This window comes from Ceraceosorus guamensis (assembly GCF_003144195.1).
Source record: "Ceraceosorus guamensis strain MCA 4658 unplaced genomic scaffold IE81scaffold_16, whole genome shotgun sequence".
Taxonomy (NCBI): Eukaryota; Fungi; Basidiomycota; class Exobasidiomycetes; order Ceraceosorales; family Ceraceosoraceae; genus Ceraceosorus; species Ceraceosorus guamensis.
The window spans coordinates 45,003-72,034 of record NW_020290011.1 but is presented as its reverse complement, the minus strand read 5'-3'; the positions used below and the strand labels follow the sequence as shown (position 1 = coordinate 72,034).

The 27,032-nt window shown below is 55.0% G+C and overlaps 9 protein-coding genes across 9 annotated transcripts; 5 read left to right on the top strand and 4 right to left on the bottom strand.

The window, feature by feature from the left end:
• The first annotated feature begins 1,396 nt into the window (after positions 1–1,396).
• On the top strand, positions 1,397–3,137 carry IE81DRAFT_59179 (hypothetical protein). The gene is made up of 3 exons (XM_025517464.1): positions 1,397–2,251; positions 2,325–2,718; positions 2,783–3,137. The coding sequence occupies exons 1-3, from the start codon at positions 1,584–1,586 to the stop codon at positions 2,795–2,797; spliced, it is 1,077 nt and encodes a 358-aa protein (XP_025370957.1). The 5' UTR covers positions 1,397–1,583; the 3' UTR covers positions 2,798–3,137.
• An 842-nt stretch (positions 3,138–3,979) lies between these two features.
• Positions 3,980–4,771, bottom strand: IE81DRAFT_288089 (LmbE-like protein; the record flags this gene model as incomplete). The annotated part of the gene is made up of 2 exons (XM_025511750.1): positions 3,980–4,146; positions 4,204–4,771. 2 exons carry the CDS (start codon positions 4,769–4,771, stop codon positions 3,980–3,982), a joined length of 735 nt encoding a protein of 244 aa, XP_025370956.1.
• Positions 4,772–6,649: 1,878 nt separating this feature from the next.
• Positions 6,650–9,048, top strand: IE81DRAFT_321963 (hypothetical protein). Its single transcript, XM_025513488.1, has 2 exons — positions 6,650–7,403; positions 7,478–9,048. Exons 1-2 carry the CDS (start codon positions 6,950–6,952, stop codon positions 8,857–8,859), a joined length of 1,836 nt encoding a protein of 611 aa, XP_025370955.1. The 5' UTR covers positions 6,650–6,949; the 3' UTR covers positions 8,860–9,048.
• A 39-nt stretch (positions 9,049–9,087) lies between these two features.
• IE81DRAFT_321962 (hypothetical protein) lies at positions 9,088–11,462 on the bottom strand. Its single transcript, XM_025513487.1, has 9 exons — positions 11,083–11,462; positions 10,563–10,966; positions 10,022–10,482; positions 9,867–9,931; positions 9,767–9,786; positions 9,647–9,706; positions 9,541–9,544; positions 9,401–9,466; positions 9,088–9,328 (listed from the first exon to the last, which is right to left on the bottom strand). The coding sequence occupies exons 1-9, from the start codon at positions 11,303–11,305 to the stop codon at positions 9,276–9,278; spliced, it is 1,356 nt and encodes a 451-aa protein (XP_025370954.1). The 5' UTR covers positions 11,306–11,462; the 3' UTR covers positions 9,088–9,275.
• A 208-nt stretch (positions 11,463–11,670) lies between these two features.
• Positions 11,671–13,342, top strand: IE81DRAFT_321959 (hypothetical protein). Its single transcript, XM_025513486.1, has 4 exons — positions 11,671–12,221; positions 12,363–12,591; positions 12,702–12,816; positions 13,098–13,342. The coding sequence occupies exons 1-4, from the start codon at positions 11,978–11,980 to the stop codon at positions 13,140–13,142; spliced, it is 633 nt and encodes a 210-aa protein (XP_025370953.1). The 5' UTR covers positions 11,671–11,977; the 3' UTR covers positions 13,143–13,342.
• A 563-nt stretch (positions 13,343–13,905) lies between these two features.
• IE81DRAFT_365431 (DUF254-domain-containing protein) lies at positions 13,906–17,209 on the top strand (the record flags this gene model as incomplete). Its single annotated transcript, XM_025516931.1, has 2 exons — positions 13,906–15,328; positions 15,420–17,209. The coding sequence occupies 2 exons, from the start codon at positions 13,906–13,908 to the stop codon at positions 17,207–17,209; spliced, it is 3,213 nt and encodes a 1,070-aa protein (XP_025370952.1).
• Positions 17,210–17,468: 259 nt separating this feature from the next.
• On the bottom strand, positions 17,469–19,293 carry IE81DRAFT_346185 (hypothetical protein; the record flags this gene model as incomplete). The annotated part of the gene is made up of 4 exons (XM_025516009.1): positions 17,469–18,081; positions 18,172–18,406; positions 18,529–18,708; positions 18,903–19,293. 4 exons carry the CDS (start codon positions 19,291–19,293, stop codon positions 17,469–17,471), a joined length of 1,419 nt encoding a protein of 472 aa, XP_025370951.1.
• Positions 19,294–20,350: 1,057 nt separating this feature from the next.
• IE81DRAFT_321955 (hypothetical protein) lies at positions 20,351–22,348 on the bottom strand. The gene is made up of 2 exons (XM_025513485.1): positions 21,563–22,348; positions 20,351–21,477 (listed from the first exon to the last, which is right to left on the bottom strand). The coding sequence occupies exons 1-2, from the start codon at positions 22,316–22,318 to the stop codon at positions 20,482–20,484; spliced, it is 1,752 nt and encodes a 583-aa protein (XP_025370950.1). The 5' UTR covers positions 22,319–22,348; the 3' UTR covers positions 20,351–20,481.
• Positions 22,349–23,770: 1,422 nt separating this feature from the next.
• IE81DRAFT_333971 (Mpp10 protein) lies at positions 23,771–26,964 on the top strand (the record flags this gene model as incomplete). The annotated part of the gene is made up of 5 exons (XM_025515394.1): positions 23,771–24,684; positions 24,769–24,956; positions 25,058–25,821; positions 25,864–26,406; positions 26,479–26,964. 5 exons carry the CDS (start codon positions 23,771–23,773, stop codon positions 26,962–26,964), a joined length of 2,895 nt encoding a protein of 964 aa, XP_025370949.1.
• Positions 26,965–27,032: the final 68 nt, after the last annotated feature.

Here is a 27,032-nt window from a genome sequence, read left to right as displayed (position 1 = left end):
GTTGTGCTGTGCTGCTCTTCTGCTGCTGAGAGCACACCGCCTACCGCGGTATCCGTAGAAGGAATCAAGGTGGCTCATGCGTCCCCTCTGCGAACCAGCAGCAGCATATCGAGGTGCATGGGGTTGAATGACGAATCACGTGAATGGAGAGCATGTGTGAAATCTTGAGGGGATGGGCGCGATGTGCCCACAGTCGTGAAACCTCGCGACTCTGCCTGCTGCATGCCTTTTCGTCACTCCATCCTACACCAAAGGCAGGCCCTGAGCGTGTCTCGTGGAGGCAACGTTACGAGCTCTTGCTATATTTTTTGTCGATCCTCACGCTTTGCACATAGTTCCGGCCAGCAGGCCAGCTAGGAGCAAGAGTCTGCAGCATGTGCGCGCTTCAAGTGCACCTCCGATCCGTCAGGCAAGGTGCATGATGGGTCTCGCGGCAAAAGATGTGCGAATGACTCAAGACTTGCTCTAAAATCCTAATCCTCAATTGCAGTCGCAGCCAGCTGTCGACAAGCCGCTCGGGCTATGCCTTGCACCGACCATCGTCCAACGAACGTGAACAGACTTGTTGCGCTTTGCGGGGCTGTGCCGCACTATTCACGGCTGTGCGCTCTTTTGCTCACGCCTTCTCCTTGCACGAGCATTCGAACCCTCGAGGAACCGTTGAGTAGTGCGAGAGTCGTAGGTCGTGGGTGTCGGTCGCTGATCGGGGGTGAGGATCGTTAGACTGCACGATCGATTGTTCTCGACCTCGACGCGTGCTGCCATTTTGCCGTGAACCAGTCGAGCGAATCAGAATAAACGCTTAGCCGAGTCCGAAGCTCCGGATCTTTGATGCTTCTCCTCTACCATACTGATACTTGGCCATCTGCGGCTAGAATCGACTCTCGAGATCAAAGGAGAGGAAGAGAGAAGACGCGAAGATCGTAGCAGCTGGAGCTTTCGCGACCGCAGCGCGAGCGCCGCTCGGGCCGCTCGATGTATGCAAAAACGAATCATTCCATCGGCGGGAGGAGGCCCAAGCGCTGCGAAACGCTTCAGTCGGCACTCCGCATCCAGAGTGAGCTCACAGCTCAATGGTGTTGGATGATGTGCGATTAGCTCTTCGATCGTCAGGAACGCCTGCATGCTGCCAGGTAGCTGATCTGAGCTGCGCGACTGCTCATTGCGAGAATAGAGGCCAAAGCTCGCAGGCCGCACAAATTCCCGCATCCAAACACGTATCACCTGCCATGGGAGGGGCCGGACGAAACCTCCATGGGACTGGCACTATAGTGTTTGCCGCGCGGCCAGCACCTTCTCAAAAGTCACACAATGCGCTCGAGCCGTCTGGAAGCGCAGCGCTCGAGGCATGCGGGCAGTCACCTGGACGTAGCCTTAGCACGTTTTCTGGCGGCGAGGGGGTATCGTGACGTATCTCTGAGCACGAGTGCTCGTCAAGCGCCACCAGCACCTACAAAAGGTGCTCATTTGCGTCTCTTCTTCGAGGACTCTGACCACGCCAAGGCTCTTTTCAGCTCTACATCCTCAACCCAAGCTTTTGTCTCATTCTCCTTTCAGGCTTTGTCCTCAACCTCCGAGCCCCGATGTTCCACAGCAAAGGGAGCACTGCGTCCGCTGGTGCCTCGCGAAATAACCAAGTAGGCGCTGACTCCAACGACCGTCTCGGTGGAGGCCGCGCCACATCTACCGTGCAAACTTCCTCGACCAACCAGTCCGGAAGTCGAGGTCACCAGGTGTCAGGGCACCACACGCACGCCGCTCCAGATCGCAGCGCTCAGTCGAATGCTCAGAGTGGCAATCAGAGCAGAACTGCAGGCTCCAATGCGATGTCGTCCAATCGCAGCAATGCTAATACTACCCCAGCTCGCTCGACCGGCAACGGTGCGAGCAACGCTGCGAACAGCACGTCGCACAATAAGACGCAGTCCCAGCACATGCCAAACGTTTCTGCCTCTCCATCTCGCAAAGCACCCGGTGGCGCTACGCAGCGAGGCACTAGCGATGTAGGCCGTACTCCACATTCTGCTGCACCGCGCCAAGGCAGCCGGCAGCCGGTATCCCGCTCTGACTCTGGCCGCGATAAAGGAGCTGCGCGCACGGCTGCCAACAACAAGACGTCAAACCCCAGCCAGGGCGGGTCGAGCACCAAAGACTCTGGCAACGGTATGCACATGTCCGCTGAGGATGCTGCTCTATCTCGCCCCTGGAAGAAAAATGAGCCGCTCGCTTACGGTAGTGGCTCTGGATACTCGTGAGTTCCACTTGAGGATGATGTCAACAGACATCACGGTCTTTAGCTGACTTTGTGCTGCCTACGCAGGAAGGGCAACGGCCCTGGCAGCTCCGTCACACCTCACAAAGCTGGTCAACCTTACGTCAAAAAGTCCAAACCTTCCATGCGAGGCGAGGCCAACGCCTCGAACAATAGTGCGCCGAGGGCCAGTGACACCACCGGCGGTGGTCAACAGACATCGCAAGGTCAATCCACTCGGAGTCACTCAGCTGGCAACTCTAATACCAACACAAACACCGGCCATGGAAAGGGCCAGCGAGATGACAATGTTGGTCAGGGTGCACGCCATGACCAAGAGGGTGCTTCTGCGAACAATTATACGAGCAACCAAAACAGCGGCCAGACGCAGAACAGCAATTATGGTCAAAGCAACAACTCTTCTGGCAATAGCGCGAGCGCGAATCAGTCCGGAAGCTACAACCGCAGTAAGTCCAGTCAAGGCCACGGCAACTCGACCAATGGAGGTGATAATGGTCCTTCCTCCTTCAGCGCTGCGGTGACTAACGGCAACAATACTTCGTCAAGCGGCGGCTCGCTTTCGAACCCGAGCGGCCAGTCGCACCAAGGTGGTGGCCAATCCAGATCCTCAGACAATCAACGAGGCTCTTCCAACGGCAATGCGAGTACGGGCAGCAACAACAATGGACTCGGCTCCAACGAATCTGCGCCCGCCAAGGATGTTGCTTCAAGCAACCACTCCAGCGCAAAGTCGAACTCGAATGCGAACACGAACTCGGGTACGAATTCGAACTCGAATGCGAGCTCGAACTTCAAATCTGACTCGAATGCAAGTGACTCGAACGTGAACGGGAATTCCCACTCGAACGCGAACACGAACACAAAGTCGGGCGCGAACGCGCACGCGAATACGAATTCGCACTCGCACACGAGCCCACGCTCGAATGCGCACCTGACTGGCAATAGCAGCAACACTCACTCCGGCTCTCAACAGTCTTCCTCGAGTCCGTGGGGACAAGGCAACCAGAACGAATCCAACGCCAGCTCCAGTGCCAACTTTACTAGTCGTTCGAACGCCAACAATAGCATTGAGCACGGGTCCAACACAAAGTCGGCCTCAGGCAACAACAATAGCTCCGGTAACCAGAATCAAAACGAATCTTCGACGACAGCAACGGGCGGTGGGAACAATAACAGTGGCGGCGGCGCCTACGGCAACGAGTACAATGCGTCCTCGATCAGCAACGGCAACAACAACGCGCCTGGTTCCCGTGGATTCCTCGATCGTTGAATCTTGCACGCTTTTGGTCGTTGCAAAGAACTTGGCCCTGGGACGAGTGTCATCCACCTTTTTGAAAGCATCGTCAAGTGTGCCATTCGCATTCGTCCCTTGCTATCCTGTTCTTTTCCGAGATTGTTGTCAGAACGGCGATGCTCGTTTACGTTCATGCTTCATTCCAAGGCCTTGTGCTGGGGAGATAAGCTGCTCATCTTATGTCAATTTTATGCGATGCTGAGTTATCAGATGCACCTGTGTGGCGCGGACTCGAGGCAAGGAACGTCGCAAACCCAAGGCCATAGCTCGACCCCTTTGCGGGCGAAGCGATCTTCAAGAGACTTGACTTTCTTTCCGATGTGCTCAAGCGCTCGTCTCTTTGAGCGTGCAGCAATGGTCGTGCACCGGTGATCGAGACGGGACAAAGTCTGAGCGTGCGTGCGTGCAATTATTCATCCTTCATCCGTGACACGTACAGGACAAAGCACGCTTCCCCACATATGGCCCGATAAGAGTATGTAGAGGTATCTGAACCAGACGAGTTGCGAAGCGTGATGCCTCATAGCTCGAAGCGCCGTCAAGTAGTTCGTGCCGCCATGGCCGTACAGAGGCAGCAAAGCTCGAACGGGCGGCGTATCGCGCTGCTGCTTTGCCGAAGCGAGGTGAGGAAGAGCACATCGGAGCGTTTGATGTTGCCAGAGAGAGCCAAAGAGGGACAAGAATTTTGTCGAAAGAGGAAGGGTTTGCAGGGCGAGGATGCGCGGAGAGCTGCTGCTGCTGCGATTCGATGAGCTTTGCGATCGAAGCCAAAGCTGCGCTGCGCGGTACAGGGCGATATGATTTGGATGGCCCGAAACTCCTTTTGCGTCGAATGTGATGATGATGTCTATCGATGCCGCCTGTTGTCGCGCAAGATGTTCAAGGTGATGCTTGACCGCACCAACAATCTCATCCGCCTGCCACTCGTTCGACATTCCATCTCGAAATCGCGCATCGTTCAAGCTCGCTACTCGATCATTAACCACTCCTAGTGTCCCGTAAGCCTTCTGCAACTCTTTGCGCCGTACGTGACCCAGTCCGTCCGCATCGCCTTGACTGAGACACAGACCCCAAACGGCTGTGCCAGCCTCGAGGAGGGAAAGTATGATGGGCGAAAAGAACATGACTTCGTCATCTGGGTGCGCGCTCAGTATCAGCACTCCTGCTGGAGCTGACAGGCCTGATGATCGCCAAGCTGTATTCATCTGAAGAGCTCGTTGCCAAATCAGGGTGAGTGTGATCACCATGAATGCGGCAAGCACGAAACGCCTGGAGCGGCGCGGTGAGATGCGGGGCATGTTGTGCGTCGTCTTTTGATAGGCAGAATGAACCTGCTTTCTCGTATGAAGTTTTGCGTCTGGGACCTTGTGAGAAAGGCAAGCTTCTGTGTGCAAAGGGTCGCCTATCAGAGCTCAGCAAAGAAGCGTGCCAGAGTCAAATTCGTCCTGTGCCTCTGATTCATGATAAAGTGCGTCGAATGCTTTTCGAGGCAGCGCTCATGATGCTTGCAGGCGGTGGTCGCATTGAGACTCGCATGACAATCGTGAATGTGGATGTCGATTTGCAGCGTCAGTCAGTATCTTGCAGACGTGCCAGCGAGAGCTGCGAGGAATGTGAATGGAGATTGACAATCACGAATCAAAAGAGGCGGGAGCGAGTTGCTCCTTGAATCGACTGATGATGAGAGTTGGTTAGTTCCCTTGCGCTCGCACACGTACAGCGCACTCACGTGACTCTCGACTCTGAGACTCTTGACTGCGCTGACCTGTGGGACGGAGGTCCGCGGGCTTTTGCTAGCTTCTTTGCATATGTCACGTGATTACGAATCAACGCCCGTCCTATAACCCCCCGCGCGTCGTCTTTGACCGCGGTGACTTCAGACTTGAGCTCCATGGCAGGAACCGACACTTTTCACACCTCGATGTCAACGCGATTGGAACTTGCGGGCTCGATCACTCCTGATCCACCTCATCTGTTAAGGGCGATGGAGGAAGAAGGAACGAGCTGATGACTCCGCTTCCCTCCCCTCCCCTTCGGAAGCAAAACAACGGCAAACGCGGAAACAGCTGTTCCGCACGGGAAAATGTACCTCATTGTACCTTCGCCGTGCGGTGGATGCGGGGTTTGGGTGGACAGCCTACCCACGCTAACAGACCCCCTCTTCATGCAGGCCACTTAAATCAGCGAATAAATGTGACCATTTCAAACGGCTCGCTTTTCCTGCCGTCTCCTCGCCTTTCCGCTACCGCCTGCCTGCCTGTCTGTCTGCTAGTTGCTGCTTCCTACCCTCTCACTCACTCTTGCCTCGTGATTTTCCCCCCGCTTTTTGTTTGTTGGACTTTTCCTTGGCCATTTCAAGTTCCGATCCCCATATCCATGCGGATCTTCTTAGCTTCTGGCGCGCTTGATAAGCATGAAGCCCGTCGTCGTTGGCGGGTTCTTGATTTGAAGAGAAGTCGTGAGTCTCATCAGGAAGCACACGATGCAAACGCCGACCCGTTTGAGGATCGCATACATCGCGAACATGTGAGACAGGAACGACCCAAATTGCGGCAAAACGTCGCCCTCCCTCGCTGAGCCCAGCTAGCTGCGATCCGCCGCATCCCTGAACAATCGCGGCTCGAGACTGTTGAGGCTCAGACTCTGGATTGCATAAGCGATGCGTGACCATGTAAAGTCGAGTCGGGGTGAGGAAGCGTGAAGCAGGTTCGGTTTTGCAGAGCAACTACTGGCACTCATCACTCACTCACCCTTCCTCGCTAGGAGTCTCGCGAACGAGAGCGTTGACGTCCGTCCTGACTTGCGTGGAGATGGGGTGTTTGTTGACTCATGACGGAACGCCACAGCATGCGTGCAAAGGGTGCTGCGAGATGCGGCAGGGCAAAAGGTTGATCAAAAAGGCCCGATGCACATCATATTTGACTTGCTTTCTGCACATTGACTACCGCGCATGCGGGTCCAAGCTGTGGCCTATGGCCCTAATACAGTAGGCTGGTCTTGCTGCTCCGAAAAGACGCTTTGTTTCCCCGCATTTTCTGCCGCCCTGTAGGTCAGCAGCGGAACGGCCCGGTCATATTGACGCAAGTCATCAACCTTCCGACTACTCGAGACGGCGTGCCAGTATTTGGTGAGCGGGGGATGGTCTAGCTCGACCCAAAACGTCATTCTTCTACGCGCGGCTCGTGAGGATAGCTGAATGCTGATCACTGTCTCGAATGTGTGTGAGCTGAGCTACCCACCCTCACGCTCAACCTCCTCACCCTCTTTGCCTCCCCCTCTCCTTTCCGTTCATCCTGATACCTCCTCCTTTCCACCCTCTCCCCTCCCGTCCCTCCCGTTCCCCCACCCCCACTTCGCGTTCATCCCTTTCGCTCCTTGCCAAAATGAAGCTCTCTCTTGCGGCAGTGCTGCTGGCCATCTGCGCAGGCTCTGGCCTCATCTCAGCCGCACCCGCAGGCACATCGACGGTGTATCTGCCTGGCCTTCTTACTCCAGTCAAGTACGGTACCGCGCGAGTCGAGACGCCCTTCACGTCCGTTTCCAAGGACACCTTTGTCAAACAATCCGTAGTCTCTCTCTTCGTCCCCATCAAGACCCCCACCGCGCACCTTCCAGAGTGCGATTACATCAGCTACATTCGTTATAGGCACGCCGACGGGCCTTCCGACCCGCTCAAAGCTGATCGGGTAGAGACGTTCATGCCCGGCACGCTTGCGGGAGCTTCGAGCGCTGATCAACTCGCTCGCAATGTCATCTTTTATGCCAAGGAGAAGCACAATCTCAACGTCGAGTTTTGGGCTCTCGACCGTCGTGCCAACTGCCTCGACGATCAGACTGGTGCGTTGCGCACCGCATCATTTGGAAGCACGAAAGCGCATGCTGACGTGTATTGTCCCCCTTTGCCTTTACAGGTGTCTTTGCCGCCGTTCAGGGCAAGAACCTAAAGACAGGCTTCGATTATTACTACAACAAAGCTGCCATCGCTGGTCGCAAATTTGCCGGCTTCTACAGCAACACGGATGCCAACACTGCTATTCTTGCCGAACTTGGAGTGGAGCAGACTTCAAGCGACTGGTACGATGTCGTGACGCGCGAGTTGCCAGATGCCAACTACCGAGCCACCAAGCACTACGCTTCGGGTCACAGTCTCGGTGGACCATTGACCGCTTTCTTCGCTGCCTATGACCGCGATGGGGATGTCAAGACGACGGGCGATGCAGGCTACAACCAAGCAGCAGGCTTCATCGGCTACGACACGGTCGTCACTACCAAATTTGGACCTGCCAACATTCCCGAAGGTCTAGCCAAGATCATTCAGCCCATCATCGACGCTGGTTTCGAAGTGGCTCAGGCAGGTTTCAGATCTGGCATTCTTCCGCGTTCCCTCTTGACCGCATTGCCCGTCGTTCTCAACTCCGAAACCACCCAGCTGCTCAGCTTGGTCGGAGGTCGAGCAGTGGTGGCGCCCAAAGCCGAAGCCGACGTCAAAGGCCTGCCGCGCACACCCACCATCACTTCTGCCGCTCAATTCTTCTTCTCCAAAACCGTAGCTCAATTCGCCACCTTTTTTCCATCCGCTTTCAACCTTCGCGCGACGAACGAAGCGCTGGTAGGAGCGATCCTTTCTGACCGTAGCCAAGGTTTCGCCTTTCTCCAAGCTTCCGTCGGGTTCGGTACGGGAGGAAAGATCGAAGAGAGGAGTTTCCCAGTCGGAGCTTCGCCATTCGCTCTGCCGTCGAACGAATCCCAAGCTGCTTCGATGCTGCCACTCTCCAGTCCATACCCGCTCGGCGTACCCTCAGACGCTGGTTTCCTAGGTCAAGGCAATGGACCGCTGTACGAGTGGCTAGACTACGATCAGATCAAAGAAGACGGCTCCAATGTGGACAAGGCGAACAATGGGCAGCCCTTCACCAAGGCCAAATTTGAAGTCTCATCCATCTCTGACCTCTCTCGATCCCTCTCCGAAGCACCTCTGGACTTCACCGAGCACTACTACGCAACGCGCACCACCACCGACGTCCTCTTTCAAAACCTCGGCTCGAAAAATGTGATGCCCAAGGCGCTGCATCTGGACGGCTACACCAAACGACCCATCCTCAACGTCGTGGGCAGCGAAGGTCTCGCCGTCGGAGGTCAATTCGGCGATCTTGGAAACCACGTCATTTGCGACGGCTACAACCACCTCGATGTTCTTCTCGCCAATCGTAAACAGACCCTCGGTCGTCAAGAAAACTCTTCAATCTACTCGGCAGACTTTATCGCCAAAGTCGGTAGCGGTGTGATTGCCTGAACTTGACGCTCTCCCCCGCGCGCACCATCACTACCGCGATCGTAGCTCACAGCTCACTCTGCGAGACATGACGCTCCTTATAAATACCCACATTCTTTTTGCTCCTCGGCCGTCCGATTCGTCTTCTCTGCGCCGCCCGACTGGCGAAATTCCTCCCGAGACTGCTCCCGTCTTTTTGTCTTCCTCGGCACATTTCTCGGACCCCCCCCCCCCCCCCCGGGCCCCTTTGTACTCTTTCTTTGCACGCATTTGCAAATCATTTGCCTTCGTGTCCTTCGCGAAAGTTCGAAATGATCCTCGGACCCAACTCTTCGAATGCCGACACCAACACGCTCCCAATGGAGTCGAGAGATGTATATTGCAGTGATTGGCGTTGCCAGAGATGGCAAATCAACGCGAAACAGGTTGTGTGTCCCTCACAATACATCTTCCTCCGGAATTCCGCCAGGTTCGACGCGCATCATGACCTCTGCAGAAGGGCGCATTGTGTGTCAGAATGCAAGTGCGACGAGCACCCTAACGAATGCGTTCGATGACTGACCAATTTCGTGCCTGAAGAGCGCAGCACTCATATCGAGCGGATGATCCGACGGATCTTTGCCGAACGCTGTCGAGAAGATATGCAAATGGTATGAGCGGTTCGCGAGGGTATCCATGACAAGCTGATGCTCTGGCACTCACGTCTCTGGGGAAAAGAAGCGTTGGGCGTGCAGAATGTCAAATCGTCAAGGGGAAATTCGCGCAACTTGTAGTGTAAAGGCACCGAACGAGTTGCAGCTCCGCTCACCTCTATTTCGGAAGCGATACCTTCTAAGCCCACAAGGGTGAAAGCGACGAGTCCGACAAACTGCAGAACGAACACTTCAGCATGTGCTCGGGTAGCTTTCCTCTCGACTTCCAGACTTACGGGAACAACTCTCCACGATACTGCGTATCGGTGAGGAAGGAGACTGACGATGTGAGTATGTCGAGCGATGTAACATCTTGCCCGTAGCTGGCGCCCTCACATTCGCTGACCAGTACAAACGGCAGAGCGAGCAAATACAGCAAAGTAGACTGTTTGAGATGGATACTGTGGGAGTTCACATCAGCTCGCTTGTGGTCAGTCGACGTCGAAGGGACGCATGATGAGGTCGTCCGAGCATGTCATCTGGCAACTGACCCATATACGACAGGAATAGTCATGGTAGCGACTCTTTCCTGATTTCCCAGGCTAGTAGTGAGCTGATTAAGCAGCGTGTTGATCATCGCAAAGCTAGGAGCTCCCGCATCTTCGAAACATCCCCTCCTTCTCGCTTTGGCCAGATACTTGCCAAATTGCAGTAGCACAAAATGAGGTAGGGAGATGCCTTGCGAAGCTGCTAGGAGTTGGTAGGACAGAGGCTCCGACGATGCTTCTTCGTCGTCCAACAAAAGCGGCGCCGTCTCGCTATCCGCTGTGACACCGCCTCGCGATCGACCCAGAAAAGACGAGCGAGGTGTGGTGGGTGCGGAGACGGAGTTGAACGTTGTGGAGAGGCGCGAGCCGCGAGTAAGAGTGCGCTCGTATGCAGCCTTCAGACCAGGCGATAACAAGCCCTCGTAATCGTCTTGATCGAGAGAGTGCTCCGCTCGAAGGTGATGCTGACGGGCGCGATGAACATCAGTCACGCGCTGATGCACACCGACAACGGCGCCTCGATCACTGACAGTGGCACACTCACCTTGGTAGCGTACAAAAACAGCGCCAGCAATCTGATGGCCTCTTTTTTCCTCTGCACGTGTACTCTTTTCCTCTCCTCCCAATCCTTTGCATCATCCCCTTTGAGCGTCTCCAAATCGCAATTGATCCAAACGAATCTGGCCAAGCTTCTGACATCCGAGAGAGAGTTTTGCCAATCCTTAGCTCCTTCGAACCACCTATCGTAAGACGTTCCGTTGCGAAAGACGATCAAGAGACCAAAGACTACAGACAAAGGTCCTATGATGACGGAAGAGGCGGTCCATTGCTTGCCGTAGCGCAAATTTGCGGCTGCTACCAGGTATGCGAACAGCATGAGCAGAATCAAGGTGGGCAGTACGGAGAAGACGACGGATGATCGAAGGTGCAGCGCATCCTTGAAAAAGGCTAGGCAAGCAGGAGTGTGGGAAGAGGCAGCATGACTTTACCTTTCAGCTGAGTGACCTCATCAGAAAGCACACAGTAGCAGTGCATACATGCAAGCGCTATGGGAAGCTACTCACACATCCTACCAAGCCTCAATTTCCTCTTTTGCCCTTCCCTCTCCAAGCTCAACATCTCGAACGATTTGACCTCTTCTGGAGCGGCGTGAGCTGAAGAAGGTGGTAAATTGAGTCGAAGGCGATGACGCAGAGATGTCAGCGAGTCTTCGCCGGACGACGCAGCATTGACATTGGACGAGCGCGATGAGTCCGCTGTGGGAGGCGCCAGGGTGGAGCTCGACATGATGGAGCTGGTTGGTTGCTCGATCAGCGTGTGAGCCCGCGCCGGGCGAGCAGGTGAATGGGTGAAGTGATCAGGTGGTGCAAGGGATCTCTTGAAAGAGCGAGCAGGCTGGATGGACCTGCTTTGTGAAGTCCTGTTGCATCCAACGGTGGATGGATGGATGGATGGGGAGAAGAAGCGCAGGAAGAGCAACAGGGGCGCAGCGCAGTTCTGAAGCGGTCGCGCGGGGCGGTGCACGCTTCTGCATGCATGCATGCAGGTCGTGCGTTGCAGTCAAGACAACGCGCCAAACCTGCACGCAAGTCTGATGCGTCCGTGCACGAACACGTGACGTATCCACCACGTCGCCAACAGCAGCCATCATGAGGTGTGATGCATAGCGTTTGGATGTGTTCGGCTCGACTCGCACCTTTGCTCTCTCCCACCTTGTCACATCCTCGCCTTCTCTTTCTTCACCCGCACAAAGATCAAGACACAGATCATAAGCCGCGACATCCACTGCACGGGTCGCTTGCGCTGAACTCTCGGCTGTCAAAGCCGCATAGGCATCCCGCAGCAATCGAGGCTCGCAACGCCGTTCGCCAAAGTGACCTGATTCTAGCGTGAAGAAATCTCCATCAGCACAGCAAAGCCTGCTCTTCTTGTCCACTGTGATCGACATCACAGATCACAATGTCTAACCTAACGCTATACTCGACCACCGCCATCCTGCTTTTGGACGCCTCGGATGGATCGCGCATCGTAGCAAAGTACTACGAACCTCCTCATGCACAGCCTCAATCTCAATCCGGCGCTCCAGCACATGCGACAGCGAGCGGCTTACCTCCTCAATTGAACGCCAAGAACAATTTTGCAACGCTGAGGGAACAAAAGGCTTTTGAAAAGGCTGTATGGGAAAAGACTAGACGGGCTGCTGGTGAGTGCTCGGCTTGATCTCGCCATTGCGGTATGGTGTGGTGTTGCGATTAGGCCGACGTATGCCGGTCACATGACCTGCATAGGGTAATGTAATGCGAAGGTCGACCAGTGTGATGCTGACAACGAAACCTTTCCACAGGCGATGTGATCCTCTACGATTCGCATCTCGTCCTCTTCCGAGCTTCTTTGGACGTCATACTCTACGTCGTGGGTCCTCAGGGGGAGAATGAGCTGATGCTCTCATCTCTGCTCTCGAGTCTGTACGACTCCATCGCTGCGCTCTTGCAACACGGCCAGATCGATCGACGTGCGGTTCTAGAGAATTTGGATTTGGTAACGTTGGCCATCGACGAGAGCGTGGATGATGGGTGAGTCGTGATGCGTGGTACGACGTACAGAAAGAGGCGTGATGACCAATGGCCATGCTGAAGCGATCCTTCCACCTTGTCAAATGCTGCCGTTGATGGTAAATCGCTAGAATTATATTGGAGATGGACAGCATGACGATCGCTTCTAGAGTCTCTAGACCTCGTCCAGACGTGACAGAGATGCCGCAAATCAACGAGCAAACCTTGTCCAACTTTTACTCTTCCGTGAGTGTGCAGGCGATGAGCTGGGGGCCAGGCGAGAGGTTGGTTGAAAGACGTGGTCATGTCAAATCATGTGAGGTCTGTGCTCGTCGAGGGAAGGCAAAGCAAGGCTACTCGGGTCCTTGTGCGTCGTGGTGGGTGATTGGAAAGCAGCGGAGTCTGCAAGACGGGGGCAGAGGGTGATCCGTCTGGGCAAGAGGTGCCTGCCACGCGTCAACGCAATGATCCGATTACCGATCTCTCCACTGACACCAAGCATGCCCACTACCCTCTCACCTATACAGGTCAAAGAAAGAGTGGCACAGCGTATCTTGCAGGGTGGGATTTAGGCGTCGCAAAACAGAGGCAAATGAGGCAAAACAGAATGCAGTCTTGCGTCATGCTCGTCGCACGTGGGGCACAGGTACCATGATGTATACAATACGCCGATCAAGAGTGTCTCGATTCTGCATATCGGTCTGAACTGGACTGAAACGCCTTTTCCAACGCTCTTGCAAATCCATCCACTGCGCAGTGGTGGTGAGGTGAGACTTGCAGGTGTGCGAGAGATGGGAAAGCACACGACGATGTCGAGACTTGACTTGATGTTGTAGCGAAATGACTGGTCCATTGCTTTTCTCCGAATCCCCTGCCATGTTGGGCGTAGAGGGACGACTTGATCGGTATGACGAGACACTTGACACTCGATCTTGATCGAGTGGAGAGCACGTGTACGACGGGTGTGTCCTTGGTGGTGGTGCGGCGTCGCGCGCGTGCAGGGCTGGGTATGGGAGGAGCGCATGTATGCGCGATTCGCGCGCATAGAAACCAACACTCACGACTCTTGAATACGTAACGACGCTCACTGTGACTTCATTCTACGAACCACCACATTCACGATTCGCTTTTGCGTTTGATTGACAGCCAGGCTGTCATGACTTCACGACCCGGCACATGCGCTTCTTGGCTTCAACTCGTGAAAGTTCCAAGTCTTCATGATCCAGCGCACGAGAACATCCACGAGTGTCAATGTCAATGCACCCAGCCAAGCCAGACAATCCATAACTCATTCGCCTCTCGAATGCCCCACACGTCTGGACTCATTTTGCCAACATGGAAACTGCAACGAATCTTGATGTCAGCGATGCGCCCATCGATTACGACCCCGCATCCCCCTCCGCCACTTCCACTTTTGCCTTGTTTCCTCCACCAACTCTGATCCGATCCCTCTCTTCTCCTCAACATCTCCACTCCAACAGCCTCGCTGGTCCAAGCCAGCACACAAAGTCGAGACCCAGTTCGCCAACTTCTACAAGGTCCGCCAGATCATACGCGACTTTCAGTCCTTCCAGAGTTGCTGGAGCAGCAGGAGCGCCAAGGAGTGTGAAGGGAAGCAGCGCGACGGGGACGGGAAAGGCCCAAGTGGGCTTGTCGGACGAGTTGGCGGGGGGCGTCTCTACGCTTCTTTCTGCATTGCCAACAGGAGAGAAGGGTGAGGCGAGTCTGAATGGCCGTAGCAAGGGAAAGGGTAAAGGTAAAGAAAATGCAGAAGATGCGACGGGACAAGTTGCGGCAGAGGCGACGGAGAGCCACGGGGATGGAACGGATGTTGAAAAGGAGGAGGGTCACAAAAGACCCGACGTGCTCAAGTCGAGATTGATGAGCGCTATTCGCGCAGACCTATCCGCTTCTGCCTCAGAAGCGCCGGGCTCGGAAGAGGCAGAAAGTGCGATAGAGGCACAGAGCAAAGATGAGGAGGCAAAAGGGTCGGCAGGGACGAGCGGCAAGCAAGGACTTGCTGAGACGCTCGATCATCAAGCTGCATCTCGGTCCCATGGCGAGGTTGGTACAGAGGGTAAAGGTAACAAGACCGCCATGGATCAGTACTCGATCGATGCAGCCGGCCAAAAGAGTTTTGAGAAAACCCAGTCGACATCGACGTCGAGCCTTGCCTCTGGCTCTGCCTCAGACCCTAGCTCGGGATGGAGATGGAGCATACCTAGCATGCCAGGACTGTCCACCCTGCGCAGTGGAGCAGATCTGAGCGGGCTAGCATCTGGCATAAGCGGATCTTCCCTCTCTGCCTCGGGCTTCGTGAGGGGCAGATGGTGGGGACAGTCATCGACCGATCAGTCTAAAACAAAGCCGGGTCAGAATGAGGATCAGGGTGCGAGACCTGGGTCCAGGGAGACGTCGCAGAGGAAAGGTGGGACATCTGTCGAGGCGTCGACTAGCAACAGCAGCCCGCGTAACTTCGAAAATACTCAGACGAAGATGCAGTCTACCCCTGCTTCTGCCCATGCTTCGAACTTGCCCAGGGGCTCTTTTCCAGTCCCTGTCTCGTCCAAATCGAATCGCTCGAGCAGATCTGGGCCTGGCACGACGAAAGGCAAGGCGGATCACCAGAGCAGCAACAAGCCTGCAAGTTCGGTGCAAGAAGAGGAAACAGCGGAACAGAAGAGGTTGCAGTTGGAAGCGCAGAAGAGGGAAAATATACGCGCAAAGGAGGAGAGGTTTAGGAATATTATCGAGCATGGTCAGTTTCAACGACATCGGGAAACGCAAAGTAGAGCTGTGAAGCACTTCTCGCGCGGCTGACAGCCTGCACCTGTTCTCGTTTGTGACAGACTACTCTGAAGCGTATGCATCAGGAGCGACGCAAGCAGATACCGACCCGCAGAGTGCTCGAGCGGCTTTTCCTGAGCGCGAATATTATGTACTGAGCGCTGCTGGTAAGCCAATCTACGTAAGCGCTCTCTCTTGTGCGCGAGCCAGACGGAGCGCTTGTGTCATTGCGCTGCGCAAGAAGCTCGCGGCCGAGTCTACGGCGAGGCGGCAAGAGAGGTTGGAGAAGGGAGAAGCCCCGGAGAATGGTGACGTGGATGAGGAAGAGGACGAAAGGAAGGTGGATGAGCTCAGAGGTCGCAATAGAGAAGTGGACGATGAGGAGGATGAGCGGGCAACGCAGAAGTGCGCCATCCTCCAAGCTCTCGTCTCCAATTATCAAGAAGCGGCAGAGGGAACGCTGGAGCTAAAGTCTCGCGAAATACTCAGATTAAAAGAGAGGGAGCAAATCACGTATCTCTTGAGATCGCCATTGTACTTGGTATGCGTTTCTGCTTGGGGAGAAGGGCAAGAGACGCGCAGAATGCACTTGGAGCACCTTCATCGGGGCGTCATCGGGCTTGTCTCTGCGGCGCAGCTCAAGCGACTCTTTGCGCGCGCCGCCAATTTCGACTTGAGGAGAATGTTGGAGGGTACGGATGGGCTTTTGGATGCGCTGATTGGTCGTATGCAGGTGGACGTGTCTATTCCCCTCGGAGCTTTGCAACCGCTGAGATTGTCAGCTTCTACCAGGGACGACGTGGCCAATCGCTTGGTGCCCGACAAAAAGTCAAAACCTGATCAGTTGCTCTACATAATCTTGCTGGCAAAGGAAAAGATCATCACCATTGCTCGACCCAAACAACACTCGGTGCACCCCGTTGACTCGGCCATCATTGTCAACACCGTCTACGGTACCAAAGCGCTGCGGGAAAGCGGTTCTGAAAGCTGGATCCCCATTTGTCTACCCAAGTTTGCGCCCGAGGGTTTCCTGCACGCGCACGTGTCCTTCCTAGATGCGTCCGAAGAAGACTTGGACGAAGACGGCACAAGCATCGCATCGAAGCGATCCGTCAAGGCGAGAACTCCACAACTAGCTCTGGTCATGATCACGGCCGACCGTGAAGGTTTCCTTTCGCTCTCTTCGTGGCGCAACAAGGTGCTGCAATCTCTGAAAGAGACTTCTTTGCTCAACAGTCTTGTGAGCGCCTTGCCGCACGAGAGCTACTCGGCAGACGATCTGCCAGCAGCTGCTGGACTTCGACACTTTTTCTTCAAGTGGAGAGCAAACTTTCAGATCACCGCTTGTCGCTTCGAAGATCCTTATGTGGTCGGAAGCGATGAGCACAAGAGGTTGATTTTGCTCTATACCAAAGCTTGGGAAATGTTGCATCCTGCTTCTGCTGCTGTTAAAAGGAAGAAGGCAAAGGCAGGGAATGGAGGCAAAGTCACAGAGCACAAAGACGATGAGCATGTGCCGGGCGACCCAGAAGCAGACGCGTCGAGCACTACAGGACCAGTCAGCGCGGTGTCTGCAGCGTCGGAACCGACCAAATCAGAAAGATACGTTCCTCCAAGCGTCTTACCTGTCCGTCCCACTCCCCCTCGCCCCTCGCAACAGCAACACCAACAGCATCTGCTCAAGGGTACAAAGGAGATCGTCTACGCATGGCAAACGCCCACCTTCGAACTCTACCTGACCGCTTCGCCTCACATATCCAAATCCGCCCTCGTGGCGCTCGCTAATTCGGTGGTGAGGTGGGTGAAGAGGAACGAGACGAATTGCTTCATCATCACTTCGCCCACCTTCTGAACGATGCGTCCAGCGCGACGAGTCGGCTTACGTTTGGTCCATCTGTCCATTTTATCCTCGTGTCCCCACGTAATCATATCATGTACACATTCGAAAAGCTACTCTTGCATGCACAAACTACGCGCGAGACTCTAGTCACGAGCTTTCACATTTTCAAGCTTGCGGTCTCCTGATCTGTTACCTGCTTGAACGGTGCGCTACAGCAGCTTGCATGCACGCATTCCGCAAGTCTAGAGACGATTCACCCCAAAACCCCATCTCATTCCAATTCCTGCTGGGCCTCTTTCAAAGCTCTATACTTTCTCTTGCTCTTCTTCTTCCTATTCAATGCCTTTCTCCTCTCCTTTTCCCTCTTGACCCGCTCCGCGCTCTGCTCGCCCCTCACAATCTCATCGATCGCCTTTGACATTTTCCGCCTAGCCAGCATCCTGTTCGTATCCCGCGACCTGGTCTCTTGGCAAGTGATCCTCGTACCGCTAGGTTTGTGCAGCAAGGAAACGTTGGTGGAGAGCTTGTTGATCGCTTGACCGCCTGGACCGCTGCCTCGAATGAACGTCTCGATGAGGTGAGAAGGGGGTATGAGGATGGGTTCTTTGGAGGAAGAGGTGATTCGATAGCCCATCGACTCGTCGAACCATGATGGCAGCGCTCTCGCTTTCGGTGCGCTACTGTGCATATACGCCGAATCCGCGCTCGTGTCGGCTGCTGCTGCTGACATCGCTTCTTCTTGCCCTTCCTCCTCACTTGGCATGGCATCCTCGTCGGACTTGGCCTCTTGCTCGTCAGCTTCGACCTCTCTTAGTAGAGCATTCACGTCCAATTCCGAGTCCTGACATTCTTCAGCCAGTGCGGCGGCTTGATCGCCAGCGGCGCTGCCAGCACAGGAGGACATGTTGTTGAGTCTTGAGAGAAATGTCCCGCTTCACAGTGCTATGGCATCCCGTTGTGACTCACAGACTCACAGGCCAGCCTCTTCTTCTGCCCACTCGATGACCTTGTCAGCGTCCTCGTCACTCTTCAGCTCCCAGATCACCCTATCCAAAGCCTCGCTGGCTTCTTCTTCTCGAAGATGTTCCAGCCTGTGCACCTCGTAGTACGGCACTTGCTCCTCCTCTTTGTGCCGCTTCAACTCGGCCGCGGACCAGGTACAAATCGTCGCGAAGCGAGGTTCGTACGTCGGTTCCTCTATGGGAAGGACTGTATTTGTTCAAAGGCGCAACGTCGGAGAAATGGAGGCAAGAAAAAAGAGTGAAAGGATCACAGTCGTCAGCAGTATGAGCATGGTGGCGGCGGAAATGGACCACGAGGCAAAGACTGACCTTCCTCGGGAACGAAGAGTCCGCGTTGCCTCGCGCGAGCAATGGATAGCGGTGGATCGTGCAGGATCAATCCCGAGACGGGATTGCTAGCAACGTATTGTTCTGCCACCACGCAAGCCGCGCCGTGAGCGATGAGAAGGGGTGGGAAAGCAGAAACGCCTCGCACAAGTTCGGATAGCTCTGTGATTGGGTGAGGTGGAGGGGGAGCAACATTTCAGCGAGGAGCGAAGGATAAGGCTGCTCTGATAGCTGCCTGTCAATGATCAAGCGAGCTTGTGCTCGCCTCATGCAGGATGGGATCATGGCCCTCCCTTGTCGCTGTGAACCTGTGCACAGCACCACTGCTCAAGACGAAAAACGGTCAAGCGACGTACCTGAAGCTCCACGGTCCATCCAAGTCTCGACCTCAACATTATCCTCCGACGCTGACCAAGTCAGATCCTCATCCAGATCCATCAAAAAGCCCTGCCAACCTCCTTTTGAGAATTTGTCAGCCCAGTGATGCAAAGGTAAAGGCCACCAGCTGGGTGGACCATCTCCAGGTCGCTTCGCATGAACATTCTCAGATCTTTGTCTTTCTTGCTCCGACTTTCTCTCCGTTGCATCGCGAATGGAGGCTAGGATGTCTAGCCTTCTGCAAGTGAGGAAAATCACGGGCGTTGGAGCTTTGCGAGATGCTTGATCCGATGCTGGGAAGGGTATGAGCGTGTGGTTGCTTCTAGCTTGAATGGCAAGAGGTATGCGCGCTTGCAATACAGGCGACATGCTTGGTCGTCGTGGAGAGGTGGTGGACAGTGCGAGTGTGCGCGCCGAGGTGGACATTGAACGTCTGTCAGCGCTCGCGTGCCCATCCAGCCAGTCTTGACCAGGTATAGACGGTCTGTGCCTTCTTGTCCATGCCGATCTGCCAGCTGCACCACAAGTCTGCAGCGAGAGAGCCGCAATCGAAAAGCGTCGCATGAAGGGCGGTGAAAGTGTGGCTTGGAGCCGTGAATTCATTGTTGCCGATGAGATGAGGTGATCCGCGGTGAGATGAGGTGATCCGCGGTGAGATGAGTCGAGATGATACGAGATGAGTTGATACGAGTTGAGATGACACGAGTTGAGATGTGATGAGATGAGATGAAGCTTTGGTCGTCGTCTTGCTGTGCGATGGGATGCTTTCAAACTTCGTAGGTCATGTCGTTGGTGATGTTGATCAAGAAGGGAGAGTGGATGTATGCGCGCTGGTATTTATATGCGTGAGGCGCGTCAGGTGCGACGTATGGAGTGAGAGGGAGATGGGCACAGAGAGTCGAGTGCACGACGCTACCCAATCCACACGCAATCGCAATCGCAATCCCGCAAGTGATCGTTCTTGACAAGGGGGGATGCCTGGCACATCCATCCAGTCAAGTGCACGAAGTCAGAGTGGATAACGTGCGACAAAGGAAGTCGTGAGTCTGAGTCGTGAGTGGATGCAGTCAAGTGCACGAAGCGCAAAGGTACTCATGATTCTTGCGAGCCGTCAGTCGCACGATGTTACCGCGATCTGCAGTCAGCGTCACGAAGTCAGAGTAGTGGATGAAGTCAAGTGCGACAAAGGAATTATGAGTGTCAGTCTCGAGTCGTGAGTGGAGGGGCCGATGGCAGCGAGGAGCTGACCAGCAGGTTGAATCACGTGAAAATCAAGGATATGAATGAGGGAGTCACGTGAATGTCGAATGTGAAACACGAGTCTGATGAGTGCGCGCGCGATGACTTGCCGCACAGCCTTCTTGGCAATCACGAATGAAGCAGGCCAACACAAAGACAGTCAGTGAGTCGTCGTGAATGATTGATACCGCAGACAGCATGATCCCATTCCAATGGCACAAGGGTACGTGTACAAGAATTCGCAATGCTTAGGGTTAGGGATAGTCGCGAAACGTTAAGCCTATGAGGAGGAATTGAATGATGAAGAAGTGTTGTCGATCAAGGCCCACGAGGCTCTATACAAGTCTGCCGATCTTCAAGCAGCAGTAAGATCCGCTCAAGTCTTGCACCGATGCCCATGGGCAGGCGTAAAAGTCTAGGTCCGATACCTGCGCAAGTGACCATCCCAAGCCGCAACTCTCTACTCTCCTCTCTTCTGGGCCACTTCATGCTGCTCACTTTCGAGTTTGCAGGGGCAGCAGCAGCAGCATCGCCATCTTTCGAATCTGATTCTCGCGCTTCCTGTCCCTTGTTTTCTTGTCCCTCTTCAGACAAATGGATGAGGTCAAGCATGGCCAAAAGGTCCAAGCAGAGTGCGTAAGAAGCCAAGATGGAGGGCAACAAGCCTTTCTGCGCTAGATGAATGCGCGCCCTTCTTTCCTCCCACAAACATATCCATCCCCTCTTTGCGCCAACATTTGCGAAACTCAAACAGCGCAAGATGGACGCTATCAGGGCTCTAGGAACAGGCGGCGGCGGCGTGCGACGCTCTTCATGCGCGCTGAAAACGTCCTTTGTGGCTCTTTGAGCTTCTCGCGAGACGGCCAAGAAGGAGGAGAAGGAGGCAGAGAGACTTTCTTCTCTAGCCATAGCTCCCAATCCTCTCCATTTGCTTCTCTCCCACGTCGAAAAGAGCAGCGCGGAGAGGGTGCCGCGCAGCGTTCTCGGAGGATGTGCGAGCGGCGTGCGACAAATGACGCGAGGTATTTGCGAGAAGAGCGCGTTGGTGGGTTCGGCAGGAGGAGAGCAAGGAGAGAGCGAGATGCATGTTCCCCCATCCCTGGATAAGAGAGACTCGAGCGCCGCGTGAAAATTACTAAGCGCTTCTACATCTTGCACTGCTCCATCGTAAGCGTGGGGATCAGGTGATGAGCCTGGAGGAATGAGTATCAAGGCCTTGAGAAGCAGATGGTGAGAAGTGGCGTAAGACGAGACGGTCGAGGATGCGCGTTCCAATCCGATGTGGGACGTTACGGATGCCGTAACGGGAATGACCTGATTCAGATCAGCAAATCAAAGTAAAGATCAGTACCACGTGCGCGCCTCTCGTTCGGATGCGGCTCAATTGGCGCTCTCTCACCGCTCCTACATCCCTCGGAGGGGTATCCAAACCGATCCTAGCCGTCCAAGAAGAGGCCGGGCTAAATCTCCTCTTTTTCCCCCTGCGCACGCCCATTCCCAGCTCCGGAGCCTCCCCCCTCTGGCTCCTGCCAAGCGATCCCTTTCTAACATCGGCCCAGCTGGCATACACTTTCTCCAATCCCACCTCATCGCCCATCAAGGGTTGATCGGGCAGTACGATGATGACGCTATCGTTCTTGCGCGCTGCCAATGTCAGGGCTAGACGAAGAGAGAAGAGTTGAGAGGTGCTGCTTGGTGCGCTGCACAGGACGTATAGAGAACCTTGAGAGGAATCCCACCAGGCTCGAGAGAGGCTGAATGGCGAAACCTCGGAGCCTGCGCTGCTCGTCCCTTGAGAAGTGGAAGTCGTGTGTTCGTCGGGTCTTGAGTTGAGCTCCGTTTTGACGCTCACGGAGCGACGGTGGACCTCGACACCGAGCAATGCGAGTGCATGCTTTCCTACTACATCCTGAGCGGCACTCAAGAGCAGTTCTTCCAGCACCGGCAGTATCCTGCCCAACAGCAGGCCTGAGTACGATTGAAGCCTGCTCAGAGCGTATTGAAGTAGCAGGATGCTCCATTCGACAGATACAGAGACGAGGTACAGAATAGGAGGAAGAAAGATGAAGATGTGATGCTGCAGCGGTTCGAAAAGCGTCGATGTTCGTCGACGAAGACCCTCAGAGGCAGACCTAGACAGCGAGGGAGCAGACATCGCTACGGGTCTGCAGCACCAGAGGGTTCGGTCCGAAAGGGATAATCGATTCTGCCTCGACCGCGGCACAGGCAGCGTATATGCCAGCAACAGGCCCAAGCTTGATCCTTTGCCGATCTGACGACTAGAGGCGCGAGTGATTGGTTGGCGTTTATAGATGCCCCTACCTTTCTCGCTCGGGCGGCATGCGGAGCTGGCGACCCTATCAAAGCAAGCGTCGTCTGATCTTATCGAGCGGACGTCTGCGAAGGCTCGCAGTGCTCAGGCGCACCGTGTCGTTCCCAAGACGCTTCGAGGGAGAGCCACGCGTTCTGGATTAATTGACTCGCTTGTGTGCCTGCCCTGCTCTGCCCTGGTCGAGACGAGGCGCAGCACCCGCTCTTGATCCTTTGTGATGCTTTGACTTTAGCGTCTTGAGCTTTCCCTTTCTATCTCCGTATAAGCATCTCCCAGTGAACCTCCGCTTCGCAACAAGAATGCATTCACTCCTATCAGGCTGAGAGCGGCATGCTTCATCCAATCCACGTATGCTCAATGATCAAGCGTCGCGAGTGATGGTGTATGAGAGTTACGATTCAAGATTCATTTGTGTCCGTCTTGAATGGCGCCGAACGGCCCCCCCTGGCTTGCTTAGATGCAGCCGGCTCCCATTTGATTCGTGACCATACACACACGCGATCAAGCCATGCAATGTGAATTAAGCACCTCAGCTTGGTCCTCCGCAGACGCGCCGTTTGTGCTACATAGTCTGATGAGTCTCATATATGCATGCCGGATCTCGAATCAAATGAGCCGCGGCTTTCCCACGCAGGACGCGGCAGAGGGGCGGACTGCGCCAAATCACGTGAGAATCAAAGCTGATCACGTGAATCACAATTTGATTCTCACCAAACTATACAGCTGGGCGAGAAAAAAAGGGGAAATTCAGCAATCACAATCTATCACGAATTTTGATTGGCACCACTCCGATCCATTCGCAACTCAGGCTCACACCATCTTCATCAAAGAACCACCTCCGGCACGTGCACGTGCTTCCTGCCGCAGGATACGCTGCATTGTTCTCATCGCCCGCATCACCTAGCCCTCCGCCATGGCCGAGGAGCTGCCCAACGGGGGCAGCGTTGCCGGCGCTGATATGAACACGCCTGCAGAGCTTGAAGAGCTGTCCGCATTGATATCCAACGAGCCAGAGAGATTCAGTCGAGCATCAGATGAGCATCTTCACCAGCTCGCTTCTCGCGCATGCAAGGCCATTTGCGATCTGTGTGAGTGTGGAGCGAGAAGGGAGCGTGGCGCGGGGGTGAGGGAGTGTGTCCAAGCTGACCTATACATTGATTTGACCCCTGCTTTTTCCCCTCCTCGTGTCTGGCGCCATCATCCTCTCTCGCCTTGCCTCCTCTCCCCCCTTCCACCACTCCAGCTCTGCGATCGGAATCGAAAGCGTTGGCATACATGACTCCTTTTCTGCACGACAATTTCCCCACGGAAGTGGCTCGATCTACTCGAGCGGGCAAGAAGCGAAAACGTCCCACGCACGCATCTGCCCATCATCCGCTGTTTGACCCCACCCCGCTAGAGAGCTTAACGGTACAGGGCATGAGCTCGGATCAGATTTGGACGCAGTTGGAACTCAGAGGTGTCAAGTTGGAGAAGCTAATCAAGGGGATCGTAAGCGTCGAGGGTGGAGAGGTGGAGGAAGAAGAGGAGGAGGAAGAGGAAGAGAAACCAGCTGGTAAACCCTTCAAGAGGAGTGCAAACCGGACGGAAGAAGAGGATGAGGATGATGAAGGGGAAAGCGCAGCCGGAGGCAGAAAGATTGTCCACTCCCTCGACGAACTTTCCGATGCGGAGCTACGAGCTCTGGGAGTTGATCCGTCCATGCGCTCCGAGCTCCAGTCCTACGCCTCTCATTCTGATTCCGAGTCCGACAAATCTTCCGACTCGGGCGAAGGCTACGCTGGCGCGTCGGATCTCTCCGATCTCGAAGAGTCGCGCGACATCTCTTACGAGCCATTGTTGGACGAGCGAGAACAGCAGAAACGAAAAGAAGCGCTGATCATGGCCGAGTATGCACGAACAAGAGCGCAGAAAAAGGCCCTGAAAGAGGCCGGCATGCATGTTGAGGATGACAGCGAGAGCGATGAGGAGGGGGAGGAGGATGAGACGGATGAAGAGGATGAGAACATCGATCCGGAGCTCAGACAGATGCTGCTCGCCAATCGGAGAGCTGCGGAAGAGGAAGACGAGGAGGAGGAAAGGGAAAGCGAAGAGGAAGAAGATGCGAAGGCGAAAGAGGAAAGGCGCAGAGCCAGCATTCTGGACAATCTCGACGAGCCCGGAAGCTCCGTCTCGAACGGCAGACCTCGGTGAGTGTCGCATAGCCCCCCCTTGACAGTCTCTCTGGGGCGCTTACCTACAATTTTGGGCTTGCGTATCGTCTTTCCGAGCAGCAAATCCTTCCCAACGCTCGATGACGAGTTCTTCTCCTACGCCGAATTTGAGAAGCAGCTGGACGAGGCTGAGAGGCGCGAAGCACGGCCTGAGATGAGCGCAAGTCGCCTCAAGAAGGGCAAGGATATGGATGAGGAGGAAGATTCCGCGTCTTCGGAGGATGACGAGGATGTTGATCTGTTCAAAGGTGAGAGGTGTCGGTCGCACTTGTGCAGAGCGATTGGACTGTGGTGCGCACGTTCCGCCGCTAACGTGCGCTTTGACTCGGCCCGTGCTCGTACTGAATAGATCCCGGCGGATTTGGAGGGGGCGCAATATTGGAGGAGATGGATGTGGACGACGAGGGAGATGCGCGAGGTCAAGACGCTTCGGACATTCGGTATGCCGATTTTTTCAAACCTCCACCTTACGCCAAACGAATATCCAAGTCTGGGGGAGTTGGAGTCAAGGGAAAGCTGAAAGGCACAGCACAAGAGGAGGGCAAAGGCGCCGCCGCTAGCACCTTCGAGAGTGCAGGATCTGATCAGCAAGACGCGGAGAACAGAGATCCGAAAGAGACGCTCGCAGACTTAAATTCTGGAGCCAAGACCAAAAAGGGACCTTCGGTCAGGTTCGCGCAGCAGGTGGCAGTCAGGAGGATCAAGAGCAGAAAGATGAAAGAAGCTGTTTCGCCCGAGCTGCTCAGGATGCTCATGGAGGGCGGACTGGACAAGGAGGAGGCGCAGAACGCTTCGGGAGAGATGGATGGCGCAGCACAGGACGAGGCTGAGGAGGAGGATGGCGAAGATGACGGTGAGGACGAGGAAGAAGGCGACAGCGAGGATGCAGATGAAGAGGATGATGAGGACGATGAGGATGACGATGGTGACGAAGAGGGGATGGATATGGATGATGATGGCGAAGGTCAAGACTCGGGTGACGAGGATCGACAGGACGACCGAGACATGTCGGTCGACGGCGATGCTGCCGATGACGCTGGAGTGCAGACGGCTAGAAGAGTTACTGGCGATCTTTTTGCGGATGAGCCCTCAGAAGAGTCCTGTAAGTACCGAGTCAGGTGATTGACCATGCTGCCATGGACTTTTCGCTTACAGCTCTGTTTTGCCATCTCTCCAGCCTCGAAGCAATCAACTCACGAGCGACGTATGGCTGCTCTGCAAGAGGAGATTGACATGCTTGAGCAAGAGAATGTCGGCAAGCGAGACTGGACCTTGATGGGCGAAGCATCGAGCAAGAAACGTCCAGAGAATAGTCTGTTGGAGGAGGACTTGGAGTTTGAAAGTGCAGGAAAAGCCAAGCCCATCATCACCGAGGAAGTCACTGAGGGTTTGGAAGATTTGATCAAGACTAGGATCCTGGAGAATAGGTTCGACGATGTGGTGCGCAAGAGAAACATTGAGGCTACGCCGTTCTTGCCTAGCAGGCTGCTGGAACTTTCTGACGCCAAGAGCGCAAAGAGCTTGGCTCAGCTGTACGAGGACGAGTATGCGGCCTCTAGAGGGGATGGTGAGAGCGGCGCAAGCGCACCTGCGGCGGATGCAAAGCTGCAGAAGGAGCATGAAGAGATCGAGCAGGTGTTCGATGAGGTTTGTGCCAAGCTGGATGCACTCAGCAACGCTCACTACACTCCAAAGGCGGTCAGTAGGCTCGTAAGACTTTGTATACTTCGTTCCAGCGCTGATCAGTCTCGCATCCCTCTTCATTTGCAGCCCAAGACGTCTATCCGGACCATCGCGAACACTCCGACGATCAGTATCGAGAGCGCTTTGCCCTCCACCTCTTCGGCCGGAACGATGCTGGCACCAGAAGAGATTTACGCGCGCGCAGCTCATTCCGCCTCCCTCTCGGGCGATCGGTCCGAACTGACGCCCGAAGAAGCTCAACGGCTGCACCACAATTTGCGATCGGAGAAAAAGGCGCGCAATAAGCGCATTGCGGATCATCAAAAGGCGCTGCAGATCAATGCGGCTGCTAGCGGACGCAGAGTACCCGGCAGCGCACCCGGCGGTAGAGGTAAAAAGGCGGAGAGGCAGGAAAAGGATACGGCGCTTAGGGGCCTTTTGGGAAATAAGGGCGTCAGCGTGGTAGGCAAGGGGAAGGAGGCCGGTGCGGGAAAAGAAGGCAACGCAAAGGGCAAGGGCAAGAGGGGCGGTAATGCTACCCCGCCGTCTAGCGGAGCAACGCTCAAGCTCTGAGCATTTATTCCATGCCGCAGAGCTGCACCGAGCTCATTCGCATGCCGAGGTATTTCCACTCTTCGTTT